At 48.8% G+C, this 13,429-nt stretch overlaps 1 protein-coding gene across 1 annotated transcript in view; it reads right to left on the minus strand.

Moving 5' to 3' along the window:
* A2M (alpha-2-macroglobulin) overlaps positions 1-13,429 on the minus strand; it is a 35,418-nt gene that overhangs the window by 7,096 nt on the left and 14,893 nt on the right. Inside the window, exons 16-33 of the mRNA XM_063356449.1 lie at positions 13,131-13,301; positions 12,436-12,574; positions 10,570-10,678; positions 9,992-10,220; positions 9,600-9,726; positions 8,820-8,941; positions 7,757-7,808; positions 7,144-7,227; positions 6,570-6,746; positions 5,982-6,066; positions 4,675-4,831; positions 4,389-4,463; positions 3,943-4,108; positions 2,719-2,942; positions 1,909-2,127; positions 1,469-1,596; positions 1,012-1,102; positions 215-283 (exon numbers count right to left, since the gene is read on the minus strand). Of these exons, the coding sequence (XP_063212519.1) occupies positions 215-283; positions 1,012-1,102; positions 1,469-1,596; positions 1,909-2,127; positions 2,719-2,942; positions 3,943-4,108; positions 4,389-4,463; positions 4,675-4,831; positions 5,982-6,066; positions 6,570-6,746; positions 7,144-7,227; positions 7,757-7,808; positions 8,820-8,941; positions 9,600-9,726; positions 9,992-10,220; positions 10,570-10,678; positions 12,436-12,574; positions 13,131-13,301 (2,424 nt within the window). The remainder of the gene's footprint in view (positions 1-214; positions 284-1,011; positions 1,103-1,468; positions 1,597-1,908; positions 2,128-2,718; positions 2,943-3,942; positions 4,109-4,388; positions 4,464-4,674; positions 4,832-5,981; positions 6,067-6,569; positions 6,747-7,143; positions 7,228-7,756; positions 7,809-8,819; positions 8,942-9,599; positions 9,727-9,991; positions 10,221-10,569; positions 10,679-12,435; positions 12,575-13,130; positions 13,302-13,429) is intronic.

Raw genomic sequence — 13,429 nt, forward strand, 5'->3', positions numbered from 1 at the left:
CACCCGTGGCCGTGCCTGTGGGGTGCGGGGGCTGCAGGCCCGGCTGGGGGACCAGGGGAAACCCTGGGGCCTTTCCCCAGCCTGGGGGAGCCCCTGGCTGGTGGGAAGCTCAGGGGCAAAATTCAGTATGAGATTCAGCCCTGTTCTCGTCAGAGCCATGGTAGTTTTGAGTCCCAGACGTTTTGCCCCATCTGCGCCCCAAACAGATACTCACCTTTTCCAGATACACTAGGACATGGTTGGTACTCAACTCTGTGCGCTCAATAACGGGGTGGACTTCCAGCTGAAGAAAGAAGACCAATGTTAACGGCATTGAGGGTGGTCTCCCTGTGCCCCTTACACAGCCCTATGGATGGGATGTGCTGTGGATGAAACACCGCAGTATCCAGGGAACTAAGTCTGTAGCACGGAACTGCCTCTTTGGCGTGTCCCTAGATATCATGGTCCCCAGGACTTCCCTTTGACAGCCTGGCTGATGAAGCATGGCCCAGCTCCAGCGGAGACTGAGCACTGGTTCAAGCACTGCGATGGAACGCTTCAATGAAAATACATTCGTTCCGGCTTGCTAGTTCTGCAGTATCTAATGGTTGCCTTTATTTTCCAAACCATGCACCTGCTCAGCATCTCAAACAGTGATCCAAGACCTAAACAGTTATAATGCTATAAGGTGTTGTCAGATCAGCAGAGGGAAAAAGGAAACACCTCCACTATTTAATGTTCCGTGCACAGACAAACATATAGGGAGCTACCAGGACACAATAATAACAAAGGTGCCCATCACCAGTCTAACAAAAAAATTGCATAATCTATTTTTTCTAGATTCATCATATTGCCTCCCTTGTGCCGGCCTTGAGCCAGGTATGAAAAGAGAACACTGTACACAGCAAATGTGTAGATGACAATAGCAAGGTCAAGCTGATTCCAACCCTGAAGACCTCTAGTTTGTTACAGACACTTTGAAGGTGTTTTGAAAATAAGAAGCTGGTTGTTGTTTCATAAACAGGCTCCTACCTTCCTCACGGAGGATTTCACAGGGATGAATCCCGACAGCATCTTCACATCAACAATCACCATGTTGGAGGCATTGCGCTCGCCGGTGTAACTAAGGAACCAACCAACAAAGATTCAGTGCACCTCAAGTCAAAGCTGGGGGCACTTCCACCTTTTCCGTAACGCTTGGCACCCCACCCTGTCCTGGCGGTCCAGCAACTTCTTCACCTACGCCAGGGTCTGCTAGTTCCCCTATGCAGCTGCTCACTAGCCCAGCCCTGGGCTGCCCACACAGCTGCATCACTGCAGGACTTGTCCTTCCTCCACAGCCTCTCCTCCCAGCCCAGCTGCTTCCTGCCCACTTTTCCAGGAGATGCACTGTGCTTCCAGGGCTTCCAGCCTGGCTCGCCTCGGACCACCAGACCTCTTCCAGCTCCCCTGGCTTCTCAGGAGGGCTGAGACCCAAACGCCAGCTCACCTGACATTGATGCCTATGTCAAAGGCCTTGTGAGCCTTGGAGTCTGCACATGTCTCTGGGATCGTGTACACGTGGAGCACGAAGGGTGCATCCTCCTGCGTGGGCTGCACGTTGTACCTCAGGCTTGTCTAGGGGAGAGCCAGCAGCTCTGTGTGAGTGTGTGTGCGTGCACGCTCAACACCCGAGAGAGACCATCCACTCCCTGTCCACCCTCCCCCCTTCTCCCATTCTCACAGCTCCTCCGCACTGCTGCATCCTTCCCTTCCCTCCTCTCCTCCCACTCTTGCTCCTCCACGTATGTCTACTCTTCTTCTCCTGTTCCCCCTCCCAGAGCCTTCCCTCGCACCCCTCTCCTCTCCACGGTCTCTCCTGCCCTCTCCCTGGCTCCTGCCTGGCAAGGGGCTCCCCTCCCAGGATGCCACCACCCGCCACCCCCTCACCTGCAGGTAGACGCATCCTTCGCCAGACACCTCTGTGCTGTAGTCCCCGGGCACCTGGGGCAGGGGCACGCGCTGGAGCAGCAGCCGGTTTGTGGGATCCACTTGGAAGTCTTGCTGGAAGTCCCCTCCAGATCGCAGGGTCACTTTGGAAGCTGCTCCGCTCTTGGCATAGGTGACAGCTCCGTACAGGGATAGGGCTTGGAGAGCCACCACTGTGTCCTGCAAGAGACGGGTGCCGGCACCCACGGGACAGCCTGTTCCTCAGCCTGTCCACAGCCTGTCCTCCCACAGCCCGCCCTTTGCTGTTGGCAGGCACCTTCCCCTCCATTCTTCACTTTCTCCAGTTCTAAGTACAAAGCAGAGAGGGAAGGAGCAGCTTCTGCGTGTTTCCGTTCCCTTCCTGTGTCCTCTGCAGAGCAGTTGCATGTTCCCTGAGCTCCCTGGGATGGAGCTCTGCGCAGCTTCACTCGCTCGCCACAGGGTGAAGCAGCAACTTGAGAGGCACAAACAAATTGCGGTGGGAGCCCTCCATGCTGGCGCAGACACGCGTCCCTTGTGTCCCTAGTGTTTGGCCCCAATGTGTCAAGAAAACCAGGTCATTAGCCAAAATATCAGTCATTCCCAGAGGCCCTACCTGACACGCTAGCCTCTAGCCTCCCGGGAACTTGGCAACCCTGGTAGAAACGGCGGGGATACACTGCAGGGCTACAGTCCCTGCCCTGGCAAACCGTACTGTGCTCCCAGCTGGGTCTCTGACGCTTCCCATCTTGTGAGATTGATGTGTGAGGTCCCAGGAGGGAAGCCGCTCACCTGGGTGGAGGAGAAGCCTCCGTTGGGGTTCTGCTGACCGCCGATCCACTTTGCAATTAGAGATGCGAACGACAGCTCCTGCTGGGAAGGTGCCGGCTGTGTGGTGAGGTGAGCAAGGAGCACGTAGGCTGTCATCTCCACTTCAGCAGAGGGAGCTCGGTGGCGATAGTACGGGAGATCAACCTCTGGCTCTCTCCCAGGCCGCTGCCAGTGAACAGACCCATCTTCACAGGAGGCAGGGAGAGTGGAGAGAAGCACACAAGCAATCAGTAGCAGTTACTGCAAGGCAGTTCTTGATCTGCTTCTGGTCCGGTTGAGAGGACACAGCCCCCACAATGCGTCCGTCATGTAGGACGAAGTGGGAAGGGTTGGGTTTACACTCGCTGCAGCTTTGCGACTGGTCTGAGGCTGCTGAGGCTCAGTGCCCCGGCCTGGATACCACTGTGGCCTAGACTCCAGATTCACACAGACATTGATGGGCTTGAGCACCAGCAGAGCACCAGGCTGGCACTCCTGCCCATGTTGAGCAGAGGCTGGGGCTGGGCAGCGGCAAGCTCTGGGAGGCAAAGTGACCCAAAGAATGTGACCAGGGCTTGGCAGTCACCTGCAGGTGGGAAAGGCAAAAGGTGCTGGGGATCCCTCCTTCACAACCCTGCTACCCAACGCTTGGGCAAACTCACTGTCCGGCCTGACTTGACCAGAACGCTCAGAGTCATTAGGTGATTTCTGGGAAGACTCAGAGCTGGTGCTATGGCCTGTGAAATGACCCGAATTTTCATTTTCTTCCTCGGCACATCCAGCTGCTCTCTGATTGATTGTGCCTTGTGCTGTGCAAGGTCCGCTTTGTTCTATGTTGAGCACGTGCACTGGAAGGAAGGAGCGGCCATAAATATTGCCAAGCCTTTGCTAAGCAGCGCCTGGTGCGGCAAGAGGAGTGGAGTGAGGAGAGGCGCTGGCAGAGCTACCCGATAGTTCAGCACGGATGGGGATGGTGCGTGGTGCTTCCCGACCAACTCCCTCGGAGCAGAGGAGTGGAGCGGGCACTGAGAGGGAGTTCTCAAAAACGCAAGCCCTTTGCCACGAGTCTTTCCTTTCCCTCCACCTTTCCTCACCCACAGAAGCCATTTCCTGCAGCCATTGCCCCACCAATAAAAGCCGTTTTATCAAGGGAAGATGTAAGGCCAGCGGGTTGGAAGGAAGAGACGTCCCACCAGGAGCACTCACCCTTTTTCACAGCTTCCTTTTCAAGTGAGCCAAGGAATGCCTTGCGCTGCTCTTCCTTCCCTGCCAGGGCGAAGGCGTACGCCATCAGTGCCTTGGTGTACACATGGTTTTCTTTCTCATTTGCTGCTGTTTCCAGGCAGAACAGAGCGTTACGCACCACTGAGTGCTGGGGAAAGATAACCAGTGATTAGAAGGGATGGGAGAAATGAGGTTTTTGCCTTGCTAATGACACGTCATTCCACTGAACTTTGAGTCTGCCAGAATGAGGTCTAAGACAAGTAGGGTATACTGTGTTCCAGAAATGCTAAAATTGAGAGCACATAATTCTTATATCACAGCACTCAACGACCAAGTCCTTTTCGGAATCTGGAGCAACTTCTGGGCGGTATTGTGTCATCATGGACTAAGACAGCATAACTAATTCAAGTTGGGGTGCAGCCACATACGGTTACAGGCAGAGGAATCTCCAGCAATGCGATAGTGATGTAGGCCGTCAGCGAGACCTCGTTGTCTACTCCACCCTGCAGGGAAACACAAAGGTAGATGCTGACCCCACCTAGCTTCTTCAGTCTTTTCTCCCATTCCAGTGGGAATAGTTTATTCGGCATTGTAGACCCTTAGCTTGACATGGGAATTTCCTATCTGCCTATATGCTCAAGAAGCTCAACTGAACCCATCTTACTTATGGCCAAGTTCTAGACTCACAAAAAACCAACAAGGCAGACGTGTTACCTTCATGGCATTGTTCAGGAGTGTCCCAGAACTGCGGAAGCAGCCGTTCTCCTTCTGTTTGTAGGAAAGCCAGACCAAAGCATCCTGGATGTGCTTCTCATCTATGAAGATGTGAGGCCGGGCCTGGGCAAAGGACTTGAGGACGAAAGCTGTGAGCCTGTGAGGGAGAAAGAGCAGTGAAAGGGCCTGAGCAGGCCTGCTGTCCATCTCAGGTGACAGGGCCCATGTGCACATCATCTGTCTGGAGAAAAGGAAGAAGGCCTGGGGAACTGTAGGCCAATTAGTCAGACCACATGTATATTATACCTTCACCTCAAAAAATCTGTCCAAAAATTGCTTCCCGCCTTGATTTCATGTCCCTCTCTTGGCTCATAAAGCCCCGTGATCACTTTGTATTGAGGCTGCAGTTTGTTGACCTGTATCTAAACAAATCTCTTTGGAAAAAGTAGGGAATCACATGCCAATAAACTCAACATCTGCCTAACAGTAATACTCAAAATGACAGGGAAGAATAATTAAATCTCTGCTAGCTGACGGTCTGCCGGCAGGACTCTTGCAGTAGAAATCCATGCCTTACGGGTTTCCCAGAACTCCCCAGAGTTTTAAAGTGAAGAAGAACATGTTAAAAGAGGTTTTGCTAGCATTGTTACAAGCAGTGATGGAGAATCAGCAGACATGTGGTGAGAAGCCAATGTGCTGTCAAGAGCTAAGTACTGTTTCAGAAACTAAAAGCAAACCAACACTGATGGATTTATCCATTCTTACCCTTACCTAAAGTTGAAAATGCATGGTAAATATATGCTGGAGAAACTCAAAACTTTGCAGTAAGTCACACTGGCAACACACGCTCTCTTTGCTTAGTAACCCACAAACACTCTTGAAAAAAAAAAAAACCAACAAAACAAAAAGCACTGCTCTTGGATTATCATCCTTTCAATTTATATGGAAACACCTTTCCCAGCAGTCTTCTCAGCAGATGCTAGTCTGGAAGAGTTGCCAGTGCAACCCTTCAGCCTTTCTCAGTCAGGATGTGGAATACCTGCTCCCTTCTTCCCCAATTTATCTTCATTTCCTTCTTGTCTGTTATGGTCCTCAGAGTTGCTGGTGGGAGAATGTGCTTCAGCTACATAACTGGCTGATGCAGCCTGTTTCATTAAGTAGGAGGCAGCACAGGGACCACACCAGCTCTGGAAAGCCTGCCGGTCTACAACAGCATTTTCTATTTACTGTCATGCAGCATTCATTATAAATATGTGGGTGGGAAAAAGAAGCATATAAAGGAGGTGTAGGTGACATTGAAATCTCACCAGGTGTTCCCTGGTTGGCCATAACGTGGTCCAAAGGTACTGTAAGAGCCATCTGGGTGCTTGTAGTTCAGCTGCCTCTGATAACCTACAATGGAGAGTTAAAGCAAGATTCAGATGCCAGAGAAAGTCTGCTGAGGGATGGGGGAACAGAAAAACAGCTGTATCAGCAAAGGCAAAGGAGAGAGGAGTAGGTCAGTCCTATCCCAGCCAACAAGTACTGGTACATCCCACCTCCATGCACTGCTTATACTGCATGAGGAGAAGCAACACCTGCCTTTCTTCAGAAGGAAAGCAGGGCACATTAATGACAATGGGCAAGTCACTGTAGCAGGTCACCTGACAACTGCACTGCATTGCAACGCAGTTAGGGAGCAGAGAAAAGTGGGTGCAATTATTAGGTACCCTAATGCTTAAGCAACAGAAAATAATAAAGGAAAAAGCAGTGAAGGACCTTCTAAGGCATACAGCAGAGACCATCTGTGCATGAGAGAAGCTCTCTTTCCACATCTGGACAACATTTGACAGAACCACCCCAGGCAGGATCTGGAAAAAAGCCAAAGCAGAAGCAAAAGCCGTGTCCCAGCTCACCGCTCACTAAGTATCCAATGGCCTTGGATTTGACCTCCTCGCTCAGCTGCCCTGTCTTGTTCAGATAGTCCAGGACATAGATGTTGGGTGCAAACAGGACCATGTTCTGCTCCCCACAGCCGAATGGCATCTGGAGCAGCTGGTGCAGGTTCTGCATGGCAGCGCCCATAATGTCACCTGGGGAACAGGAGATACCAGAGGGATATTAACAAAACTCAGGGCTGGGCTGTCAGAATCAGAAGGAGCTACTGAATGAGAGAAGCAGGAGATGACAGAGAAGAACAAAAGAAAATCTGGATTGATAAAGATTCTGTAATGAAACACAGAACAGCAGAGGAAAAGGACATGAGGGAAATCAGAGAAAGTTTAGGGCACTGTCAGAGAACCATGAACATAAGGACATGCAGAAAGGGGAAAATAAAGAGCACAACTGGAAGGGAAAATGCTCGAGACAGAAGGGATGAAAGGGAGGAGTGAGCTGTGCTGGAAACCAAGAGAAAAAGCTGTGAGGTAGGAGGCCAACACAGAGGGGCAGAAACAGCACATGGTTCTTTCTCCCAGGCTGCTCACTCACCCAGCACTGAGAAATATGCTCTGCCTGAGTCTTTTACCACATTTGAGGGGAGCATCAGGGAAAACTGCTCTTTCACAGGCACTCCTGAGAGACAAACAAGATACGAACAGCTTCAGTGCAGTCCCAAGAAATGGGGGGGCGGGGAAGGGGAAGGGACCTCAGTGAAACAACAGGAACAGTTCCTATTAGAAATGCCCTGAATTCAACCACTTAGTTTTCCCCTGGATATAAGGTAATCTCTGCATGAAACCACCCCCAGCCACTGTTAGACACTGTAGATCCTGTCTCTACTACACCTTCTTCTTTGACGCCCTAGAAAACAGGAGGCAGTACTTGTAATGCCAGTGTCGGCACACAATAGAACGGGGCTGCAAACAGTCATGCTAAGTGTGTCCTTGCTTATACCCTGACGCTTAGGCAGGATGGTCCGTTCTCTAGAGCTTTCTTCTGTCTTAGGTCTCAGGGTCCCAACTGATGTGGCATGTTTTGATTATCTAAAAATATCAGCCTATCTGGAGTATGATAGAGGCAGCACTATCTTCCTCATCCAGCCACGTCCCACCCATCAAACCACACAGGAACAAATGGAAAGAGTGGAGAGAGAGGGCTTTACCTTTTACACAGAGCACAGAATTCTGGGCTGTTTCCTTCTCAAGTCCTTCAGGCTTGGGTGGGATGAAGGAAAACAAGAGAGGTGAGAAGTTAGTGAGATGGGAAGGACAAACAGACAGAGGAATCCTTAACAAGGCTGGAGGAATACGTGAAAAAGGAGTGAACTGGAGAAGGAGAGGCAGTCACAAACACTCCTTGAAATACAGAGCTCTGAAGTAATAATTTAAGCAAGTACAAAAAACATGAGCCTAAGTGATTGCTAGAGGAAGGACTGGAAAAAGAAAAAAGAGAGACTGCAGGACTATCACATGGATGACCTGCAACTACTGTATGCAGCAAGAGACACTTAACAGCTTTGTAACAAGAGGACTGCAGCATTACAGGAAGTGCTTTTGTTAGCAAAAAGCTCACAGTTGCTCTAGAGGGCTGTCCTGAAGAGATGTCTGCAGTGCTATTTATCATAATGCTGCAGATGCTTTAGGGAAAAAAAATTGTGTCTGTTGGTAATAGAAAGGGAAGATGTTATGCACTGTAATATCTGGTGACACTACCATCCAACACAGTAGGCAAGCATCAGGTTTTTTTGTGATGCAAAGAAAAGCTAAGAACTGCATAGCACTCAGCTTAAGAGGCCATTTGCTTGGCACTCAACTAGCATAGAGGCAGCATGTCCTGACTGGCAAACCTACTGGGGCTCTCAAAAGGGGGAAAGAAGCAGTAAAGATGGTGTATTGAAATAGGAGGTGACAGGTACAAGGTAAAGAGAAGGATGGATTGGAATAGGAGTCCTGCTACAGTAGGGGATAGGGGAATTTTAGAGTACTGTGAGACACTGCATTATTGCACTGTTATTAAGCTGTAGTCTTTATGCAGCCCTGCCAAAATATAAAGATGATGTAAGACCATCATATTGCCACACTGCGTAGTGATCACATAGAATCACAGACAAGCCCAGGTTGGAAGGGAGCCTAAATGAGATAATCTAGCATCCTGTCCAATTGCATCACAGCGTACACTCTAGTCTGTGAGAAAGCTCAGTCCTCCCCTTCCCATAGCCCGCATACCTCCACCAGCAGCTGTCTGATGACCGTGTCCTTCCGCCCTTTCTCAGGGGTCTCCACGATGGCATTCCCGCAGGGCTGCTGGTTCTGCAGGGCCTCAGTGCTCACCGAGAACTCCACCTGCCCTGGAGCAAACAGAAGTCAACCAGCCCTGCTGGGCAGTGCCAAATGATGGAAGTCACTGCCACTTCCAGGAGTTTCAACTTGCAGGCCCATGGATAGGGATTTTCTATCAATCACACCTGGGCCCTGCTTCTTTACAACAAGGACATAGCTATCTATATTAGAAGCCATCCATGAGCTGCACTGCCATTGAAAGGTGACTCTATTTTGGTGACTGTTTTCCAGAACCTAGGACACCACAGTGGTTGGACTCACCAGCCCCACTGCTGTTCAGCACACCTGCTACCCGACATGCACACCACAGCTGCTACCACGGCTCATAACAACACCAGTGAAAATAAAGTATGAAGTTACCATGGGGCAATCATCTAATCTTCGGGAGGGATGGAGCTGACAGAGCATCCCTGCTGGCCAGCAATATCTCTGGCTTCAGAAGGTGTTGTCCAAGGGCTGTAAGGCTTGATGCCATTGCATGTGGTGCTAGACATGCCGTGGACACTATAAGTTCACCAGCCTTTCCCTCCCAAGTAACTCCAGATGAGACAGACACTCAGATGCAGTGCTTCCCAGGAAAGTGTGTTGCTCTAACACCTGATACTGAACAGGGAGAACAGCACAGAGAAACCCTCCTTGCAGTTTTCAGCACCTTGAGACCTTTACCTAGGGATTTGGGAGTCACCAGCCAAGCCACAGTTTTCCTCCCATTCTCGCAGAGACAATGAGATTCTTCCTCCTTTTCCACTGGAGTAGCCAGGAAATGAGTAGACGGAGCCAGAGTCACACTGACCTGCCAGTTGTAGAGAGAGGTGTGTTCAGGGAAGGGTGATCGTGAGAGACAGGGAGCTAGGAAGCCACAGCAATAGCTATTTCTTTAGTAGCAAAGGAGCAGAGAGCTGGAGCTGTGGGTTCTGTGCTTGGAGTATATAAGAGGAATAACATAAGAACTTCAGGGATGAAGGGTCTAGGGCTACTTAGAGATAAGAAGGCTAGGTGAAGGCAAGAGGTGTACAAGAAGGTATGCAAGTACACAGAAGGATTTAAACCTTCCTTACCCTGATGCAGGTTGTCAGGTAGTTGAAAACGGTGGCTTTCAGTGTGAAGGACTCACCACGTACCACAGAGTAGGGCATGGTGAGCTCTACAAAGAAGGGCTGGAAGGCTCTGAGGGACACTGTCGGGGACAGGCCAAAGCCTGTGTCTGCCGAAGTGCAGAATGCATTAGCTTTCCACTTGGTGATGGTGTCAGGGATGGTCACATCTAGATCAGCATTTCCCTCAGAGCTGGAGAAGCACAGACAGCAAGGACACGGGAGTGAGTTGTATGCCATTTTGTATATCTACTATCTGTATCCCTTCCAGCCTACTGAACAGTACTGCCCGTGTGAAGGATGGGGCACAGTATGTTTGTTACTGTAGGGCCACCACATATCTTCTTCCAGACCCACGACTACTCCTTGGATAAACCTAACCACGGCTGAAGGTAATCCCATCTCAGAGGATTGCCAAGTGATTTCTGCAAACAATGACGGACTTTCTGGCATTGAAAAGGCTTGGCAAATGTGGGGATTCATGTTTTCACCTTATAAAACCAGTTATATTAAAAAGGAAGGAACAAGCGCAAGGTCCTCACCTTATAGATACTAAACTCCAAATCCAAGTTTCTGGGAAATACTTTCGGACTGTCTCCGTCACCTCTTCAGGAGTGCTTAACGAGTCACGAAGTCTAAGTGCCTGAGGAGCTGTATGCGATGAGATGGAAAAGAAATCAACTACTGATAATTCCAAACAAGCAAGATCTACATCAGCATCATGCTTCGGTCTGAGAAAGCAGCAATCTATGTGGCAATCAGAAGCTGTGCTGGCAGCAGATGTTTGCTGTGGTTGTAGTAAGCACTGATACCAACAGCAGTGAAGTTTCAGGGTCAGGGCTTATTAGCAAGAACCAGCCTTCCAGCATTTCCCGCTGGTCTCCAGCAAACCTCAAAGTTTGTGGGGCAGCACTTCACAAGGTTAAAACAAGGATGTTAGGGCAAAGAGCTATTTACAACCTCCTGTGCAAGCAGTTTTTTCCCTTTCGGTACAGTCTTAACATGACATCCTTCTCCATTCTATCAGGCCAGCTAGCAATGGAACATCCCTCTGTTGCAACGTTTTTTGTAGGGTCATTGTGACTCAGAAAACCACCTCCCTGCCAAATCTGTGGCCTCCTCAAGAACTAGGCTGAAGATGCCTAAACTAAAAACATGTTGTTGGAATTTGGGAGGGCTAAAAATAGACTTTTTGACCAAAACAAAATTTTCCCATGTAAAAATTTTTCCCAAAAAAGTATTCTGAGTTTGGAAAAAAAATTCGTAAAAAATAAGCCTTTATTGAAACAAAGATGAGGTGGGTGGGACTTGGTTTGCTCGGCTTTTACAAACAGAAGGAGAAATCCAGCCAAACAGATAAAGAAGAAAAGTTCTTAACTAAATTCTAGTTTTGGTCATCTTTACTTTGGCTAAATTAATTTCTATGGTTAGATAAAAATTGTGTAGCAAGTATCCATACTGTCTGTGCAATGCGCAGCTCCAGAGTCTGAGGTCTCAGGGCATGAGTGCTATCAGATGCTATCAGAGATGTATCACATAGGTCCTAGCAAGAGTGACAGGTAGCTTGCTTGGATTTGTCTGTCATGTTATTTCAGTCTTCTTACTGCTGCTTATTTCAGTTTAAACTAATTAAAAAGCATCTATCCTGAATCTTAGCAACTCCTTGAGTTAAGAGTTGAAATTGTCTTAAAACTGGACATAGACAAAAGCACAGGATCTTGTGCCAAGGGAGAACTCTCTGAATCAGTTATCCAGGTAGAATAACTTAGATTTTCTAGGATATTTCCCTTAATATGAGACTCTGGAGGATGACATGGCCAATTCTGTTGCCCAAAGAGTTACGGTATAAGAGTTGAGATAGCCCTTAGAAATAGGGTGGGTCCATTTCAGACTGGACTTCTGCCACTTGCATCTTACCACTTACGTCTTACTTCTAAGCCTCCAAAGTCTAACAGCTTGTCACTGGAAATTTTTTCATCCATTTCATCTGGTTTTGACCATACATAAAACTGGGTGAGTCAATGAGGACAGACTGAAGATAGTACTGGAGACCCCTTAAGTGATATCTAGGAAAAGAAGTCTAGTGCCTAGTGAACAGAGAATTCATCAGCAGAATAATATCCTCTGCTCTGTCAGAATCTTGAAAACTACCTGGTTCTGCTGACTTCCAATGTGGAGTTATCAAAGCTTGTCTGTAGACCTTCACAACCCAGCAAAAGAGTTGCAAAAGAATGCCCCACATTCACACAGAAGCTGACACCTGTGAACCCACTACTTCAGTACTACTTTCAGGCATTCAGTCCACAACCCCAGTTCTCGTTTTGAGTATTCACCCCCAAATAGACTGGGGATTCCCAGACAGGGTCTCTGTTCAGAACAGAGGTGATAACAAGAACCAGTTCCTTTACCGTTTGTCCTCATTGCATGTATAGGCGCTCCAGACATGACTGAAGATGCAAAGCGGCCTCCTGCAGGCATGTAGTTTGCAGTGCTGCAATACCAAGGTTTCCTCACCTTAGTATTTGTGAAAATCTTTAAACCCATTTCCTACAGGAGGAAAATCGAACATGTTACTGAGTCCTGTTGAGGTTTACACAGCAGACCTGACATTGGTATTTTACTGCCTCAAAAGGAGAAGCTGTTACTCTCTGTGGATTGAACCTTGAGATCAACCCCCCAGAGTTCTGGGTCTGGGTGCATGAGTGGCTCAGAGAGACCAAAGTATAGATCCCCTCTGTATCTAGGGCACTGGTTCCAGTCCAGTTCCAGCCGAGGGGTCAGGATGAGCCAGGGAGCAGATACAGACCTTTCTCTCTGGAAGGAAATGTCTGTGGCTATGATGCAGCTCAAGGATGTATTGATATATTTGAGGTAACTTTAATGGCACAGGATTGTTAGAACCTTATTTCAAGATGAAAGCTTTTCCTGTAAGAAGAAAACTTTGAGACTGATCCTTTTTCCACCAAGTCGGGAGCAAAGCTGGCAAGAAAGGTGAAGCTTATGACTCTCACTGAACTTGCCTCTGGATAAAAATTAGTGTCCAATCACTCAGATTCACAAACTGTTCCCTTGTTGTGTTGCATCATGCCACAGAAGCCTATACCTTTAGGATGGTGTAAGTGTCCTCTTCGTTCATCTCCACTACTGGAGAATAGGTGATCCCATTCAGAACTATCTTCTTCAAGGGTACACAGCTCTCCAGGGGCTCCTCCAAGAGCGTGTCTGGACCATGGTGATAGTCATGCAATTCCTTCACTGGCAGCAAGCTGTACACCTAGGCAGAAAGAGCCAGGGTATTTGACATTTTCAGTGTACACTGTCACAAAACACAGCTGAGGGGGTTGGATGCAAGCACCATAACAGTGACATCACCTGCACATACATCCACATTCCAATGCTCCT

Source organism: Chroicocephalus ridibundus, chromosome 1 (genome assembly GCF_963924245.1).
Source record: "Chroicocephalus ridibundus chromosome 1, bChrRid1.1, whole genome shotgun sequence".
Lineage (NCBI taxonomy): Eukaryota > Metazoa > Chordata > Aves > Charadriiformes > Laridae > Chroicocephalus > Chroicocephalus ridibundus.